The sequence below is a fragment of the Wyeomyia smithii genome, chromosome 1 (genome assembly GCF_029784165.1).
Source record: "Wyeomyia smithii strain HCP4-BCI-WySm-NY-G18 chromosome 1, ASM2978416v1, whole genome shotgun sequence".
In the NCBI taxonomy this organism is placed as follows: domain Eukaryota; kingdom Metazoa; phylum Arthropoda; class Insecta; order Diptera; family Culicidae; genus Wyeomyia; species Wyeomyia smithii.
In genome coordinates, this window is record NC_073694.1 from 27,975,262 (window position 1) to 27,992,295 (window position 17,034).

At 41.2% G+C, this 17,034-nt stretch overlaps 5 protein-coding genes across 13 annotated transcripts in view; 2 read left to right on the forward strand and 3 right to left on the reverse strand.

The window, feature by feature from the left end:
* Window positions 1–1,677: 1,677 nt before the first annotated feature.
* LOC129716666 (zinc finger protein 85-like) lies at window positions 1,678–2,241 on the reverse strand. Its single transcript, XM_055666500.1, has one exon. The coding sequence runs from the start codon at window positions 2,239–2,241 to the stop codon at window positions 1,678–1,680; it is 564 nt and encodes a 187-aa protein (XP_055522475.1).
* Window positions 2,242–2,701: 460 nt separating this feature from the next.
* LOC129716667 (zinc finger protein 493-like) lies at window positions 2,702–8,786 on the reverse strand. The gene is made up of 3 exons (XM_055666501.1): window positions 8,299–8,786; window positions 4,235–5,303; window positions 2,702–4,042 (listed from the first exon to the last, which is right to left on the reverse strand). The coding sequence occupies exons 1-3, from the start codon at window positions 8,550–8,552 to the stop codon at window positions 3,020–3,022; spliced, it is 2,346 nt and encodes a 781-aa protein (XP_055522476.1). The 5' UTR covers window positions 8,553–8,786; the 3' UTR covers window positions 2,702–3,019.
* Window positions 8,787–13,010: 4,224 nt separating this feature from the next.
* On the forward strand, window positions 13,011–16,215 carry LOC129717568 (molybdenum cofactor sulfurase 3-like). 4 transcript variants are annotated; one of them, XM_055667561.1, is made up of 5 exons: window positions 13,046–13,104; window positions 13,233–13,313; window positions 13,381–13,493; window positions 13,559–14,168; window positions 14,225–16,215. In XM_055667561.1, exons 3-5 carry the CDS (start codon window positions 13,415–13,417, stop codon window positions 15,837–15,839), a joined length of 2,304 nt encoding a protein of 767 aa, XP_055523536.1. In that variant the 5' UTR covers window positions 13,046–13,104; window positions 13,233–13,313; window positions 13,381–13,414; the 3' UTR covers window positions 15,840–16,215. The 4 variants fall into 4 exon arrangements, with proteins under 4 accessions (XP_055523567.1, XP_055523536.1, XP_055523556.1 ...); XM_055667581.1 differs by having other exon boundaries at window positions 13,070–13,104; window positions 13,233–13,309; XM_055667592.1 differs by lacking the exon at window positions 13,233–13,313 and having other exon boundaries at window positions 13,011–13,104.
* Window positions 15,832–17,034, reverse strand: LOC129717645 (migration and invasion enhancer 1). Of its 2 annotated transcripts, none has more exons than XM_055667720.1 (2): window positions 16,451–17,034; window positions 15,832–16,141 (listed from the first exon to the last, which is right to left on the reverse strand). In XM_055667720.1, exons 1-2 carry the CDS (start codon window positions 16,504–16,506, stop codon window positions 15,880–15,882), a joined length of 318 nt encoding a protein of 105 aa, XP_055523695.1. In that variant the 5' UTR covers window positions 16,507–17,034; the 3' UTR covers window positions 15,832–15,879. The 2 variants fall into 2 exon arrangements, with proteins under 2 accessions (XP_055523695.1, XP_055523687.1); XM_055667712.1 differs by having other exon boundaries at window positions 16,479–16,978.
* LOC129717592 (mannosyl-oligosaccharide alpha-1,2-mannosidase IA) overlaps window positions 16,828–17,034 on the forward strand; it is a 39,300-nt gene continuing 39,093 nt past the window's right edge. For 3 of the 5 annotated variants that reach the window (XM_055667618.1, XM_055667610.1, XM_055667657.1), the window contains exon 1: window positions 16,839–17,002. The gene's annotated coding sequence lies outside the window, so the exon portion shown is untranslated. Of the gene's footprint in view, window positions 17,003–17,034 lie in introns of all 5 variants that reach the window. The other 2 variants (XM_055667623.1, XM_055667645.1) reach the window with 2 other exon arrangements.

Consider the following 17,034-nt stretch of genomic DNA (forward strand, 5'->3'; position numbering starts at 1 on the left):
AAATGATGCCGTGTTTTGTAGGCCAAACTACAAATGTCACATTCAAAAGCGCGCTCCTCGGAATGACAGGTTGTGTGCTGTATGAGGTCATGCTTATAGAGGAATCCTTTCCCACAAATCGAACACTTGTGTGGACGGTCAGAAATATGCGTTCTTTTGTGGTTGCTTAAATTATGAGCTCTTTTATACGTCGAGCCGCAAATATCGCATGTGTAAGGTCGTTGTTCGTTATGACAAACCATGTGACTGATAAGTGATGAACGACATAAAAACCCTTTCCTGCAAATTTCACACTTGTGTGGCCAATCTGTGCTGTGTGTCTTAAGGTGTTTATTTAACTTAGCCATTGTAGGAAAATCTGTGTTACATATTTCGCATTGGAAATCTTTTCTTCCATTCAACTTGCTTTCTGTGGCAAATTTTTCATTACATAGATTGTTACTAGGCTGCACGTTGGTTTTGTGGGTTTCCATATGTGTTTTCAACACAGACCTGGAAGTGAAACTTTTGTTACAAACGACGCACTGAACCCAAATGGTTCTCCGATGACGATAGCGGTGATTTCGAAACGATATCTTGTTGCTGTATGTATCACCGCGCAAATGTCACAGGTGTACTCCGCTGAATTATCACTTTGGTTACTATCACCGATATGATTCGATACCAAACTCCCAGCATGACTGCAACAAAATAGAACAAACTGAAAATTTTCGCGGAATATTACATCTGTTAGCATGAAACTGCCGTTTTCTAATGTATTCCTGTATACCTTTTTTTTCAAAAAAAATCTCTGTTCGTTGATTCAAGTTGCCGATTCAAAACAAATTAGGTTAAAGCTTGCCTTGAGCTGGAATCTGCATCCTTGATATCCTGTGAAATTGCTGCCAATGCAGGCCTTCCTACGTTATCACTTTCATCAATGTTTTCCATCGTAAGTCCATGATTCTGAATACATTTTAGTAAGGCATCCGTCTTTTTTCCAGGTTTTCCATCCATATCACGGTTTGTTTTTTAGTTTATTTGATAAAAACTAGTTTTCCTTTTCTCTTAAAAAAATAATCGAAACTGTAAACAAATTGCCGTGCACACTAAAATAATATTGTACAATTCACTGAGTTAAAACGCTACAAAACTCAACAGTGAATTGCAAAGCTGGTGTAAATCGACGAAAGGGTGTAATTAGCAAAGCAAAACATGATTTATGAAAAAGGTATATCGTGGTCCTTCAATATTCACATCAAAATTTAGAACGTCTGTGTACGATAAAAGTGGTTGTGAAAAAAATGGGAGTTTCTCAAAATTTCCACTTGAAAATTACTCAATTTCTTGGCCTTAAAGACCCACTTTTTTCACTTTTTTACATCCATTTAACAGATTGTTCATCATAAATAGCTTTTCTAGAATATAGCTACTTTCTATTCTACGAATAAATTATTTGAAGTGCGTTTTTACTCTGGAAACGCCTACGACAGTGATTAACACCTCCTAATGACGGAGTTTTATGCAAAATCCCTAATTGTTGTTCGATCACTATTAGGTAAATAAAACCTACCCCAACCCGCATTATTCGTTACTACCATTTATCGCATGACAACATTGGGCTAAGAGCAGTTTCTATAAATCTAGAAATATTAAATTACTGACCGCTCATTGTCCTACAAAATTCATCGTGCGTCTTTAGTTCAAAGTCGGCTCGGCTATCGAGAGTTGTTGCCCCTGCTTATGGTAACGATTAAAATGCTTAGCTGCTTCATTCTTCCGCCGGAAGCGACGATCGCAAAATTCGCACCCAAACGAACCAGTGTGCAGTTCCATGTGACAAGCAAGAGTATGTTCCCACTTGAAGCTTTTATCGCAGATCGAACACGGGTGCACGAATTTAGAATCACTGTGCATTTTGGCATGATGTTGAAGGTTTCTCTTGGACATAAAAGCTTTCCCACATGTCGGACAATTGAATGGTCGATCCTTGCACGTTCGACTGTGGTGATTGCGACTATCACGTGAAAGAAATTCTTCTTTACAATGAATACATTCGAATTGTCGTTCTTTCAAGTGTTTCTCCAGGTGAACCTTGAGACTACATCGATGTTGATATCTAAAACCGCATTCATCGCACTTGAATCGTTTTCGGTCGGGACTCGCGTGTCTCTTCTTGTGAGTGTACAGATTACCTTTTGCTTTGTACGATAAGCCACAGACGTCGCACTTAAACGGTCGCTCGGTCTTGTGACAAGCCATGTGTCTCTCTAGTTGCTGTAAAATTAGGAACCCTCTCCCGCATGTAGAGCATTCATGCGGACGTTCCGGGTTATGAGTTTTTACATGAGCCACTAGGTGTTCCTTTCTGAAATAAACTTTTCCACATACTTCACATTCGAATGGTTTTTCTTTCGTGTGAGTATTTTTATGGCTTTCCAGTTTGCTTTTCGATGAGAAGGTTTTGCTACATATTTCGCACTCCAATAACCGTTTCTCACTGTGTATTCTTTTGTGCCTCGCCATGTTTTTGTTGACCAAGTACTTTCCGCAAATATCACACTGCAGCCTTTTTTCGGTAGAATGAACATCAAGATGTCTGTATAGCGCTTTCTTACGTGCGTATTCCCTTCCGCAAATCTCACAGCCGTACCTTGGCTTACGAGCACGACCGTCTACAGCTTCCTCCGTCTTCGATTCATCCGCATCGCTGCAACAGAAGAGAAGGTATCTCGTCTTAATGAAACGAATTGAAATCCGTGTTTTACTAATTGAAAAAAGAGCGCCAAAATTTTCGAAGGTTAACAGCTTGACAAACGAAAACTGGAACCCCGATTCATTCATTTTTAAATTGTCTCGCTTCTTCCTTATTATGATTTAAAAAGCACCTTCGAACTTGAATAGCCGAGCATAAATAATCCAAAAGCAAAATAAAAAACACAACTGCTCGCCCCCGAAAGATAAGCATTTGTGAATATTCCTTGAAGCCGCACCTTTATTCTGCATCGTCTGCTCCTGCTTATGCTCTCACAGCTGGTGATCAACTACTTCCTCCTCCATGGAGCCTTTGGATATGCTTCGTTAGATTATGAACCCATTTAAACCGTCGCTCGCAGATCGAGCATTGAAATGGTTGCTCATCGTTGTGCACGATCTGATGCGTCTGCAGATGTCTATCCGTGAGAAAAGCTTTCTCACAAATCGTACACTTGTAAGGTCGATCTTTGCGCATCTGACACAGATGTTCTGCTAAATTCTCGTGCGAGCCAAATTCCGACTTACAATCATTACATTTGTACGGTCGTTCTTCCGAGTGTACCTTTTTATGAGCCCGCAGATTACCCTCGTAGGCATATTTTGCATCGCACATATCGCACTTGAACGGTTTCGGCTCGAGGTACGTGTGGATTTTTTTGTGAACATGCAGATCGGGACCGGACTTGTACGATGAGCCACAGATGTCGCACACGAACGGTCGCTCGTTGCTGTGATGGTACATGTGGTTTGCAAGCAATTGCTTAAATACAAATCCTTTTCCACAAATCAGGCATTTATACGGACGCTCCGGGTTGTGTGTTTTTCCATGCTGTATCAGTAGTATTTTCCTGAAGAAAGCCCTATCACATAAGTCACATTTGAACTGTTTGTCGGTTGTATGGACCAACTTGTGGTACTCCAATGTGTAGACAGTTTTGAAACTTTTACCACAAATTTCACACTCGAAAAGTCGCTCAGCGCTGTGGGTCCTTTTGTGCCTCGCCAGGTTATTGGTGGTGAAAGACTTCCCACAAATATTACAGTGCTTGTCCTGCTTGCTGGTGTGAATTTTTTTATGACGCGTCAACGTTTCCTCCGCTGAGTAATCTTTGTTGCAAATGTCACACCGGTACCGATGAGTTCGTTTATGAATTTCGCAATGTTTGCGGAATGTTCTCCTGCTCTTATAGTTATTGCCGCAAATGTCACAGTGGATCGCTGCTCCGCTGCTGCCACTCGGACCACCTTCGTCAATCGCAGTTTCAGTCCTCAAATTTCCTGCATAGCTGCAACAGAAGAGAAAGTGCTGTGAAGAACACTGGAAAGTATGGGTCCTGGTCTTGTTGAAAAAGGAACATAATTTAAGAAGCGACCGATGCAATGAAGGATGAACAACTTTATATTCTCTCCATAGGGACTTTATTTTCTATATCAACTATACCAAAGTGGAAATTAAAGGAAAAAAAAACGTTTCTTCGTACTAATTTTATTCCAAAGCCGGTCCCAATCCTAGGTTTTTTCTTTTGTGCCACAGGCGGTGTTTTGAAGCGTCCTGCTGTCGCAAGAAGCGAGCGCCGCACAGTTCGCACTCGTGCGAACGCTCACCGTAGTGAATTTTGACGTGAATTTTAAGATTACTAGCCCTTTGGAATCTACAGTTGCAGATCGCACATTGGTATGGTTTTTCCTCACTGTCGTGAACAGCTACATGAGCCCGCAGTTTTCTTTTGAAGCGGAACGTTTCCCCACATACCAAACACCGTAGGGGATTACTTTGCAGGTCACGTACGTGTGCATGTAGGCTCTCCGATGAGGGAAATTCTATTTCACAATGAAAACATTTGACTGACTGTTCCTCCAAGTGAACTTTGCGATGAAAAGTAAGACTACCACGGGTAGTAAACTGCGCATCGCACTTGTCGCATTTAAACATAATCTGCCCACTGCTCGTATGTTTTCTTCTGTGCGAGCCAAGAGCACTGGCGGACTTAAACGATGATCCGCAAACGTCACATGTGAACGTTCGCGATTCACTGTGATGAAGCATATGGTTTGTAACCAAATAGCTGTGCTGGAAACCTTTTCCGCAAACTGTGCACTTAAACGGACGATCCGAGGTATGCGTTCTCATGTGTCTTACTAATTGTGCTTCGATGAAAAATTCTTTGTCACATATCATACATTTGAAGTTCTTCTCCTCTGTGTGACTCGCTCTATGCTTCTTCAAGCAGTTTGCTCTGCTGAATTTTTTGTTACATATATCACACTGAAACGGCCGCTTGCCGGTGTGGGATCGCATGTGCGCATCAAGAACACTTTTGCAGGGGAACCCTTTGTCGCAAATCTCGCAAATGTTCCCCTGTACCTGCCCAGCGTGTGAGGCCAAGTGAAAAGCGAAATAGTGATCGTCCGAATAGAACTTGCCGCATATGTCGCACTGCTTCTTCGGTTCGTTGGCTTTCGGTAGCTCTAATGGCCATGCTTTAACATCGTTGTCCTCCGCTGAACAGATCGTCGTACTTTGATGGCTACCAACCGGTAGGAATGGTTTCACATCGACCGCATCGCTGCAACAGAAGAGAACCGTCTGATAGAATGTCGCTATACAATAAGCCCCTTAAGCTGGATGATTGGTTTATGATAAAAAATTTAACCCCTTTTTTGGAGATAAAACAGCTTCTTTAGCTGTAAAAGCCTATTATTTTCGTAAAAGTGATTGATAAAGGTTAGCAGGGTTCGCCCTTCATTGACATATTTTTTTATTAGAAGTAAACTTTCGTATCTAAAAATAAATTTGTTTATAAATTATGAATTGAAACCTATTATCTGATCAATACTGATAAGCACTAATTTCGTTTATACCACGAACTAACTACACGAACTAATTCCATTTATACTATGAACAAACCATGTCTTTCTATTTTGAGGGAAATGAAACTACACAAAGATGTTTTCAGAAGAAACCCGCCTGTTTATAAAATTAGGACAGAGTCGTAATCTAAGGTCGAATTCCAAGATTTGTGAATGTCTGTTGAAAAAAAAAATATTCAAATTTCTTATGGAAAATTTGAATATTTTTTTTTTCAACAGATTGGTTTCAGTTCTCAACCCCACAGAGTGCAGAGACTGCACAGACGTTTTTTCATTTGCAGTATTCCGGGGCATTTCGCCGATAAAACGAGGTGTCCGATCATCCAGAATGACACAAACGTATTTCGTTATGCAAGTCCACGCTAGGCTTCCTTTACGTACTGTTTCGCACGGTTACTATCTAGTAACGTTTGAAATAAGAGGTGACGAATGAGTTCTGGGGTGAGCATTCCTTGCTTTTCCTCCACTTCCAAATTTCCTGGCGACGGTCAGTTGTTCTCCAAACTGTTCCATATTAACCAATAAACTATTTTTTTTTCAACATGTATCCGCTCAGTCCGCTACGACATGCTAAAGTCGACATAATATGATACATTGTGTGAAATCTAACAGGCGGATTCCTCTCACGATCAAATCAAGGACATGTAAGATTTTTGTCAATCAGAGAGAATGGTATAAAAGCGAACAGAACCGAATACCAGTCGATACCTGTTTGTTTTTTCTATTATTTCAAATAATTTTCAACACTTTTGTATCCTTAAGCGTTTGTTTTTTTTAATCGATTACCGCATGGAGTTTCACTAAAAATTCAATTTTTGCAGTTTCAAAAAAACATTCGAGAATGTTGCTATATTTTAGGGCACAGTTTTTTTTGAACAAAAAAAAAGACAGCGGAGACGTTATTTAAGAAACTTACATTGCATGAATTCTCTCGTGACTTCGCAAATTTTCCTTTTCGATTTGGGAGATAAGCTATTAATGTATTATCAAAAAGTTCTACTCCCGAGTGTTTTTATTTCGTCATCAAAGTTGCCGATTTAACAAGAAATCTACCTTCACTAACACTACTTATTGCGAATTTGACTTCGCCACCCGCTTGACTGATTGCTTTTTCCGCCTTTTGCCGGTGTGCTCCTTCATGTGCTGTTTCAAACTGTCCGCGGAAGCACACAAGAGATCGCAGAGCGGACATTTCTGTGCAGTATGGCGTAACAGATGTTTCCTCAGTATTCCCTGCTGGACGAAGGTTTTACCGCAGGTGTCGCACTTATACGGTCGATCGGTATGCGTGGCTGCGCGGTGCTGCTTAAGGGCCTCTTGGGTAGGACACTGCTGACCACATATGTAGCACCGGTAGCTTCGTCCATCCTCATCCGCAAGGTGTAATTTTTCGTGCGTTTGAAGGTTACTCTTCAGCGTGAATTGGGCTTTGCAAACTAGACATTTGTACGGTTTTTCACCGGGCAGCTCTACATCGTGAACCGCTTTATGCATTCTAAGCCGATCGGCCGTGATGAACCCTTTACCACAGTTCTCACATTTATGGGGTCGTTCTCCGGTGTGAGTGCGTCTGTGATAAACAAGTAAATAACTGTCACGAAAGCCTTTTCCACAAAACTCACACTTGAAGGGCCGATCTTGGGAGTGAGTTTTGATATGCCTTTCATACTGTCTGCTTATTTGAAATCCTTTGCCACAAACATCGCATTTAAAGACGTCTTCGCTTGAATGCAGACGTACATGGTACTTTAGTGTATCCTCGCGAGTGTAATCCTTCCCACAAATATCACATTTATAAGGCCTTTCGCCGGTGTGACTTAATTTGTGAATCTCCAAAGGACTCTTACCGGTGAACGCTTTGCCACAAACATCACACCTGTACAACGCGTCTCCAGCATGCATACGGACGTGTAACTTATAGTAGAATTCTTGCTTGAACGATTTGTTACACGTTTCGCACTTGTAGGGCCGCTCGCCCGTGTGGGTATATATGTGCTGTTCAAGGGATTTCCTCGCGAAGAATCCCTCGCCACAAGTCTCGCATTTGTGCTTTTGTTCACCGTTGTGCATTCGCATATGGGCCTGAAGGTAATATTTGCCGGAGAACGTTTTTCCGCAGACGCTGCATTTGTGTGGCCGTTCTCCGGAATGAACCAGCGCATGCCGTTCGGCACCGCTTTTCCTGGTTACCTCCTTGCCGCAAATGTCACATTGGTAAAGCTTTTTGGCCTTTTCTACCTTCCGCTTGGGACCACCACCAGTGTGCGTACGCATATGCAACTCTAGATATCCTGTCCCGGAAAGTTGTTTGTCGCATATGACGCATTTGTAATCAGCGGTTTGGTTTTTAGCAAGGGATAAATCGCTCTCTGTTGGCACCAATTGGGCCAGCGGAAAATCTGTTTTACTGCAACAAAAAGAGAACAGCAATTGCTGAATGTTAGAGATCGGTGTTGTGACCTCCATTAGGGCTTATCAATAAGTTGAGTGGCGTACTCCATTATTTTTCTCAGGGTATTATATCTGTCTGCTGCAACAATCGAACGTCGAAACGTCGCTGGTAATTTCATCCAACCCAACAGAATTTATTATTTTAGACCCGGTCGAGACTTCTACCGACATGGATTTTTCAATCAACAATTTACTGTTTATAACATTAAGACCCACCCTAATGAAGAAGCTAAAAATTACCTGGAGCTGGAAGCTGCTGTTCCACACGTTCCGGACTTATTGGCGTCGTCAGCGAGGACATCAACCGCGGGTTCTAGCTTCACAACACTTGGACCGCTGAGCAGTGGGGCAGTAATTGTCACGTCATCCAAACGCCGGTTTTCTTCTTCCAGAGGATCATCTATTATGGCTTCCTCTACCTTTATCGTTGAAATATTTGTTTCCAACTTTACCATAGGTATATGTTCCGTTTTTACCCTCACGGGTTGCTCCATTATGTTCTACAGTTGTACACCACTGTATTTATACACCTATTCAACACAATTCACAGCTGAGATGATAGAAATTTGCGATTTCTTCTATACTTTAATTAACGCTGGCGTAGAAAATCATGGCGAATACTTGCTTTCGTTTTTAACATCTATCAAACTAACACGCTCAGATGGAGTTGCTCATGAATTGTTTTTTTTTTTTTTACTCACTTTCAAGCGATTTTTGTGAACTTTGTATCATGAAAGTGTAATGGACGAATAAAATGACTGTTCGACTGACAGCTGGCGCTACAGTAAAAACGATGATGATGATTTGTAGGCAGCATTTTAACCTATCAAGATTCCATTTGCAGTGAGTTATAACAAGTTTACGTAGCGGGAAACCTAAAAAAAATAGATTTTATCCACTCTCAGCAACATCTGGGTAAGTGCTGATAGATCGTTAAATATTTACTGAACTATAAAAAAGTGCAAAAATATTCTAGTCTACCGAAGAGGTCAGCAATGTTTTTTGCTGAACTCGTCAAGTGAGTTTTATTGAACAGTATTTCGGCAAAAAAGTTAACCGACATCAGCAATTTTTCAGGAAATTACAGAATGACCAGTAAAATTTCAAGTTTACTGAACGCGACCTTAATAAAAATTACCGAACAATCAAGGCGGAAATAAGTTTGTAAACGGTAGATTCAAACCACATACATAAGACATACATAACACTCAGGAAGAAATCTTTCAAAAAAGTTGGTACAAAATGCACTACTCGAATGGTACCATGTACTCTGAATGAAATCACTGCTTGAGTTGTTTTTGAAGGCAGTGTACCTGCGCAGCCCTGCATTTGTCTTGTTCCTACTCGAAAAATGTTGCATTGATTTCGTAAATAACTTTTTGACAGTTCCTTATGGGATTTTCTTAGGGGCTCAATAAAGCCGAGAAAAAGAAAATTCATTTTGTTCATCATTTGTCGAGCAGTTGGACAGAACGAGGTACGGAGTACTAAGGGGCACCGTGTACCAGAAAAAAACGTCAGTGTTGCGTATGTCTTATGTATGTGTTTAAACCAAGAAAATTCTATTCCAACACGCTATGTACCTATCAAATCCTATAAAAACATATCCTCAAATTCGAAACTAAGCCGGATCTCATACACACTTAGATTTTATTGCCGCAACTCAACAGCTGATAAATTCAGCGAACTGTTTTATAAGTTTTCGGTAGAATTTTTAATGAACAGGCGAGATATCAGGGTCTACTACGAAAGGCTGAAACTCAAAAGGCTGAAACACGGAAGGCTGAAATCCGAAAGGCTGAAATCACGAAAGGCTGCAAGCTACATAAGGCTGAAAACACGAAAGGCTGAATCACGAAAAGCTGAAAAATCATAAGGCTGAAATTCACAAAGTTCATTTCTAAAAAAACACTCGCGGTCTACGGCCGACTCGGTTGTCCGAGATGTATGCTGTCCTTACTCGCTATCGCTCGTTCGGACTAAACTAGGGGATCACCCCTATGAGTCAGTAGACCTAGGAAAACGAACGAACCTATACAGAGGTGATTTCTGCAGGGGGGCTGCCCCCCCGCAGTGGCCGGCGCTTCCGACGGCGGGTCGCCGGCGCACACTCGCGGCCTTCGGCCGTCTCGCCCTGAATCATCTAGAAAACGTGTACAAGAGTCAAGTGTGTATAGATTTAAATGTTGCCGAAAATTGATTTTCCATTGCACAAACCAATTAATACTCAAACATTGAACTCTGTCACCTTATAAAGGTTTGTTATCCATGTGTCCGAATTTTTCAACGATTATGATTCAAGTTACAAAAGTTTCAGCCTTTCATGTTTCAGCCTTTCGTTCATTCAGCCTTTCGTGGTTTCATCCCTTTTGTGCATTCAGCCTTTCGTTATGAAACATACTTTTCAGCCTTTCGGGTTTCAGCTTTTTGAGTTTCAGCCTTTCGTTACTAACCCAGATATCATTACTTGCTGGTTCACGGTAAATCGATATATTTGCTGAATGTTCGTCGAAATATATTGCTGATATTTGTTGAAAAGTTCGCCGAGCTCGATTAGCTGTTGGGAAGTTTGCCGAGATGAATTAAGTGTGTAGATTTGCAACTTCATATGTGTTTTCTTGACAGTAAGCAGTCTACTAGATGCTGCTGAAAGTTCCTAACCAGCTGTATTTTTCTTGACGCCAAGAACATCCATCTCACGCAAATATCGCACGAAAAACAGTCTCCTGCGTATATGAGCCTCGGCTAAAAATTGAATCTATTAGCAAAGAATAACAGACATAACACGTCGAACAAGTTTTCAACAAAATCATGGTTTGGATGATTCCAGTACTTTACGTTAGTAACACTAGCACCATCTGCTGTCGTGTTCGTGTATTTTGACATCAGCGCCAGCGTTACTGCATGTGTCAAATGGGGAACTACAAAATATGTATGAGGTTGCATGACAGCGCCCCACACGACGTTTTCGCGCGATGACTGTTTTTCGATTGAAAATTTGAAATGAACGTTTTTTGCGGCGATGGAGCTAGGTCCCAGTGTTACGTCTGTTAGTCTGTGCTATTAGCATTTTCTAGTTCTGAAGTTCAAATCCAGGAGTCACGCGTCGTTTTTAGTTTTGCGTTAAATCGCCAATAAAAAAATGATGTTCGTTAATATTAAAAATAAGGCACATCCAGCAGAGATGCCAGACTTTTTTTTGGCAAGTCTGTATAATCCATAAAAATGTCTGTATAAGTCTGTATACCGCTGCGAAAAAAAGTTACCGATACATTGATACCTAATTATTTGTCGACCTGTCAGATTGTTTTGTTTTATTGCTTGTTTTGATTGTTCTTTTTCGAGTCTATCATAGTTGGTAGATTAATCGATAACTAATTTATCTTTTAAATCTAAGTAACACATAGAAGTAAGAGTCTTTCCCGTGATAAAAATCGTCGTTCGTCGTAATGTAGCTAAACTGATACATGATGGCAGAAGTCTCGCGGTTATAAAAATAGTACCTTCAAGGTTTGGGACATTTTAAGCAATTCTTCAACGTTGGATATTGCTCCGAATAGAACAAACGGTCTTTTCACCAATATAACCTGCATGGCAATCGATCGAGACAATCAGCTGTTTGTTACTGGGGGCGAAACAGGCAGATTAGTGCCCACGGGGCCGATAAAAACCCCGATAGCCTGACTCGATTCCCGTTGTCATGATTTCACTCTCAAAAACGCAAGATTAATATGTTCAGCAAAGTGTTCAGTTCCTAGTTCACTTTTTCCAGCAACGGCTACAGTGACTTTTGGTTTTTGTGTTCGTTTTTTTGTGTATACTGGTAAAACCATTATGTAGAATATCAGATATCTGTGTAATATCTGTATTATACTAAATGTCTGTATAAAATCTGTAGGCTTATGCGTGTCTGTATAATACAGATTTGTCTGTATATCTGGCATCTCTGACATCCAGGCTAATTAATAATTATTGGGAATATATGATTTTCTTTTTGTAAGTATAGAATCATACAAGCCGAGTGAAAGAAGTAACATTGAGCAGTCCAAATGTCGAGTAATAAAAGTTTAGCCATGAGTGCAGCAAGATAACTCTCTGCGAAAAATATTTTCACACTCGATTAAAATGCTAATTCCACTATGAAGTCAATAATAATAGCCATTTCACATGTACATCATGTTTTTAATAAAATTTTCTGCGCTTAAGGGGATGTTTTATATTAATAATATACTATAGAAATACTCAGAGCGAGATATATGCGGCCAAAAAACTGTCAAACTCTTTACCAAACGAACAAAGCTAACGTCGAAAAAAATCGTTTAAAAAACCTCTTTCACCGTTACTGTTACTTACTGTAACTATTTTAGGCTCTTTTTAGGCTAAAATCAGGCAAAAAACGTGTAAAACTGCGTTATTAAAAAAAACGCGTCATTCGGAAAATTGTCGTTAACAAACGTGTAAAATGAAACCGTGTAAAAAAAATTACTGTAATAAGAAAGGATAAAAAGAAATGTCACATTTCAAGTAATTAAAAATATCCCAACAGGCAATAGTCAAAAAGGTTACAAATTTCAAATAGGTGAAAAATATTTACAATATCTAAATGTATCGCAACCAGGCCCGGATTTGAGGGGGGGGGGGCAAAGGGGGCAAATGCCCCGGGCCTACCGATTCAAGGGGCCCCCCTAATCCTGGGGCGACCTTTTTTTTTTTTTGCTCGTCACCTTCCAGAGCGTTACCTCTAAATATTTTAAGAAGAGAGGGCCTTACAGACAAATTTGCCCCGGGCCTCCCAGCGTCTAAATCCGGCCCTGATCGCAACTGATTAATAGGTTAATAGTCTGATAACGTTCTTGAATAGAAATTTTTAATTGAAAACGCGACTTTTGATTTTTGTTTTCCTCGTAACTTTTTCTTGTATACTTCAAGCGTGTGTCGTCAGTTGCTAACAAGCCCTGTGTTGCGTTGCGTTGCGCTGTTTCGTTCGATTCATCACGTTCGTCAGTTATATTTATTTACTTCCAGCACATGAAAAAAGCAATATAGGTATGTATCTGGCCATGAAACGGTCGAAATCGTGATTATAAACGATGATTTTACACTTTTACCATATCATATTATTAAATAAATCAATGATGAGTTGGTAATTTTATCGTCATTGTTTTCCTCTTAAGCCGAAAGCAAGACAGCAGTTTTTGCTGTTTTGTCTTATCAACAAGCTCATAGTTTTTCAGTTTGTTATCAGCAAAATGTAGGTAAATTATGTCTTAGAATCAGTCAGTTGCGAAGCTGCAGTGGCGCTGACCAGTCTGTTTTTTATAGTGTGTGTTGTGCTATTCAGATTATTCAAGGCCGAATGGAATGCGATCATGAGCTAACGGAGTTAACACGCGATGAGCTTAGTGGAATTGAACGGGAATTTACACGATTGAAAGGTACAACTTAATGTTAGGACTTCTAACTAGATAATCACCAATCACTCAATTCCCTTCATTACCAGACAAATGCTACCTCGATCACGCTGGAACGACACTGTACGCGGACTCGCAAATTCGTGCGGTCCAGCAGTGTCTAACGGAAAATTTACTATGCAATCCGCACACGAGTCGAACCACCGAAGATTTGATCGATCAAGTTCGATTCCGTACATTGAGACACTTTAATGTGCGCTCCACGGAGTATAGCGTAATATTTACGTCCGGAGCGACGGCCAGCCTTCGTCTGGTGGCGGAATATTTCCACTTTGGCCAGTCCGGGTCGTTCGTGTATCTAAGTGATAATCATACCTCCGTTTTGGGTATGCGAGAGATCGTTAGTACGAAACGAATCGTGCCAATTATCCGGGAACAGTTGATCCCGGAAGAAACCATTGGAACAGAGAACGCGCTGGACGCTGACTCCCTGCTTGTTTTTCCTGCACAATGTAACTTTAACGGAGTGAAATATCCACTGGAAATGATCACGGAAATTCAACGCAACGGTCTCAATGGTTACAGTAGGGAACGATTCCATATCTGCTTAGACGCAGCGAGTTATGCCGGAACGAGCTTTCTCGATTTGAGCATATATAAACCGGATTTTGTATGTCTATCTTTTTATAAGATATTTGGGTAAGAATAAATATTGTTTCAATGGTACAAAATATTCAACTAAATGTTTCTTTTAGGTTTCCAACTGGCTTGGGAGCACTACTGGTACGTAAAGATGCATCTGATTTGCTCCGCAAACGGTACTACGGAGGAGGTACCGTGAAGATAGCAATGGCTGGGCAGAATTTTCATGTTAAGCGCGATTCGTTGGTCGAACGGTTTGAAGATGGAACCGTTCCATTCACTTCGATTGTGTCCGTTTTGCAAGGCTTCGATACCCTGGAACGGTTAGTGCCCTCTCGTGGATTGGGAAGAAGCTCGATAAAACGCATTTCGCATCATACGTTCCTTATTGGTCAATATTGTTACCGGCGATTGGAAGCTCTTCGATATCCGAGTGGCGGTGAAGTGATTCGGTTGTATCACGATACGAAGTTTGAGAACCGATCGCTACAAGGTGGCATAGTAAACTTCAACCTGTTACACGAGGACGGTAGCTTCATAGGATTTGCCGAGTTTGCATATTTAGCTAGCGTTCATAACATTATTCTGCGAACGGGATGTTTTTGCAACCCAGGTGCTTGCCAGAGATTGCTCGGTTTAACAGATGAAGACGTGCTGAAACAATTCAAGGCCGGACATGTGTGTGGTGATGCCAATGACCTGATCGACGGACAGCCGACTGGCTCAGTTCGAGTATCCTTTGGTTATATGTCCCAACAGAGAGACGTTGATCGTCTGGTGGAAATGATAGAAAAATGTTACCTCAGAAAAACACTCCACAATGGTATTTCCCGAACGCAGATTGTTTCCAGCTACAAAAACCACGATCAACCTCGCTTGAAAGTAATTTGTTTGTTCCCGATTAAATCGTGCGGAGCGTTTAAAATTTCCGACAGCTGGCCTCTTTGTCGGAAAGGATTAAAATATGATCGTGAATTTGTAATAGTCGACGAAAACGGTGTTGCGCTCACCCAGAAAAATCTAACTGAAATGTGCCTCATCCAACCAAGGATCAATCTACAAACTAAAGAAATGGTTCTGTCCCATCCAAAAATGCCTGAGCTTGCATTGGATTTGCGGATGTTATCAAACAAAGGCCGCTCGATCAAGTTTTGTCAAACGAAAGTTTGTCAAGATGAAGTTCAAGCCGTGGACTGCGGTGACGAGGTGGCCGATTGGCTTAGTCTTGCTTTGCAGACCTCCGGTTTGCGTTTGTTGCGACAAGCCGCCGACGAAGTGCGAACTTTCCAACATTCCACCAAAGAAATCGCCCTCTCCAATCAAGCTCAATTTTTATTAATTAATCAGGCTTCGGTGCGGTGGCTGGCGGACAAAGTACCAGATTGGGACGATTTGGGAACAGAGCCAAATCTAGATTCACTAGTTGATCGATTCCGAGGAAACTTGATCGTTGACGGTGTGCAAGCTATGGAGGAAATCGGCTGGAAGCGTGTAACGATCGGGGACCGTTTAGAGTTCGCAGTGGACGGTCCGTGCTCTCGCTGTCAGATGGTTTGTATCGATCAGAGAACAGGTCTGAAGACGGTGGAACCACTGCGAACAATTGCTCGCGAATTTAAGGGAAAGATTTGTTTTGGAATTTACCTCTCACATTCGGCTTTCGATTTGTCTTCGCCGGATGAGATATTCTTACACTGCGGATCGACAATTCACGGGACGATTGAATAACACTGTTTACTTCGAGTTCCTGCTAGAGTTGGCTATTCTGTCATTGCACTACACAATCTGTGATCGGTTGCTCTTTGACCCTCTGCAGTGGGCGTCCCTCTTTTGCGGCCTGCACTTGCTGTACAACTTCCTCATACTCGGGAAACGACAACGAGGCTAGCTTGGAGTGGACAAGCGTATCGTTGATTTGCACCTCGAACGATCCTCGGCGTCCTGTTCGGCAGGATACCTGTGTCCCTGGCACGTGCTCCGCGATCACCCGACTCAGCTCAAGGCACTGTGGTTTGGAGTTGCACACGTTGCTGTGGATATTATATGATTATATTAGCTACATTTAAAAATCTTGACAGAATCAATAAATTGTTGTTTGTTTCAACATGTGAGAGTTTTAAATTTATGATTTCGTTTAACGTTAACGGTACAAATTCAAATTATTCTTGCGCCTTATGGAATTGGATGTGTGAAAGTTTAAATTTCGATAAATTTACCAAAATCTAACGGATTCTCATGTTTCGTACAATCGAATGTTGCATTATTAAAGATTTGTATGATGTTCAACTAAAATTTGAAGAGTTGAAACTATGTTATTTTTTATTATTTTCGACGCAAACCTATTATCGGTACCATTGACACAATTACCAATATTCAATTTCAACTCGAACCACATCCCGTTTATCGGAAGTCTGATGTTCCATTAGCTGATAAACACTATTATTATTATTATTACACTTAATAGACCAATATTTCAGAGAAGAGATCACCCAATTTAAGCAGTTTTCAGCTTTTTCCGGGTTTTCCGCCTGTTCTGTTATGAATGTTTTAACAAACGGAGAAGCGTCGCCGTAAAATCTGTCACACAGTTTCCCCTTTTGCACTGTTGTTTACTTTCGTTCGTCGCGTGCTGCCTCTCTCGCTCTCGGTGGGGCACTTTATTGTTTATCACGATACGACCGATACGACGCGACCTCGCTCTCGCTCGCTCAACCAAGCTCAGTCGTAATGGCGATTTCGTTGCAGCAGGAGTGTTCGTGAGACTTGTGGTCAGTACACGAATTTGCTAATCCATTTTTTCGGTTTGGTGAAGCAAAGAAAAGAAAAAAACAGTGCTGTGCCTCCCACTGTGTTTTGTGCCGCAGAATATTCGCAGTTTTTCGGTTTTATTGGTACGTAGTTAAGGGTGATTAGCGAAAATGGA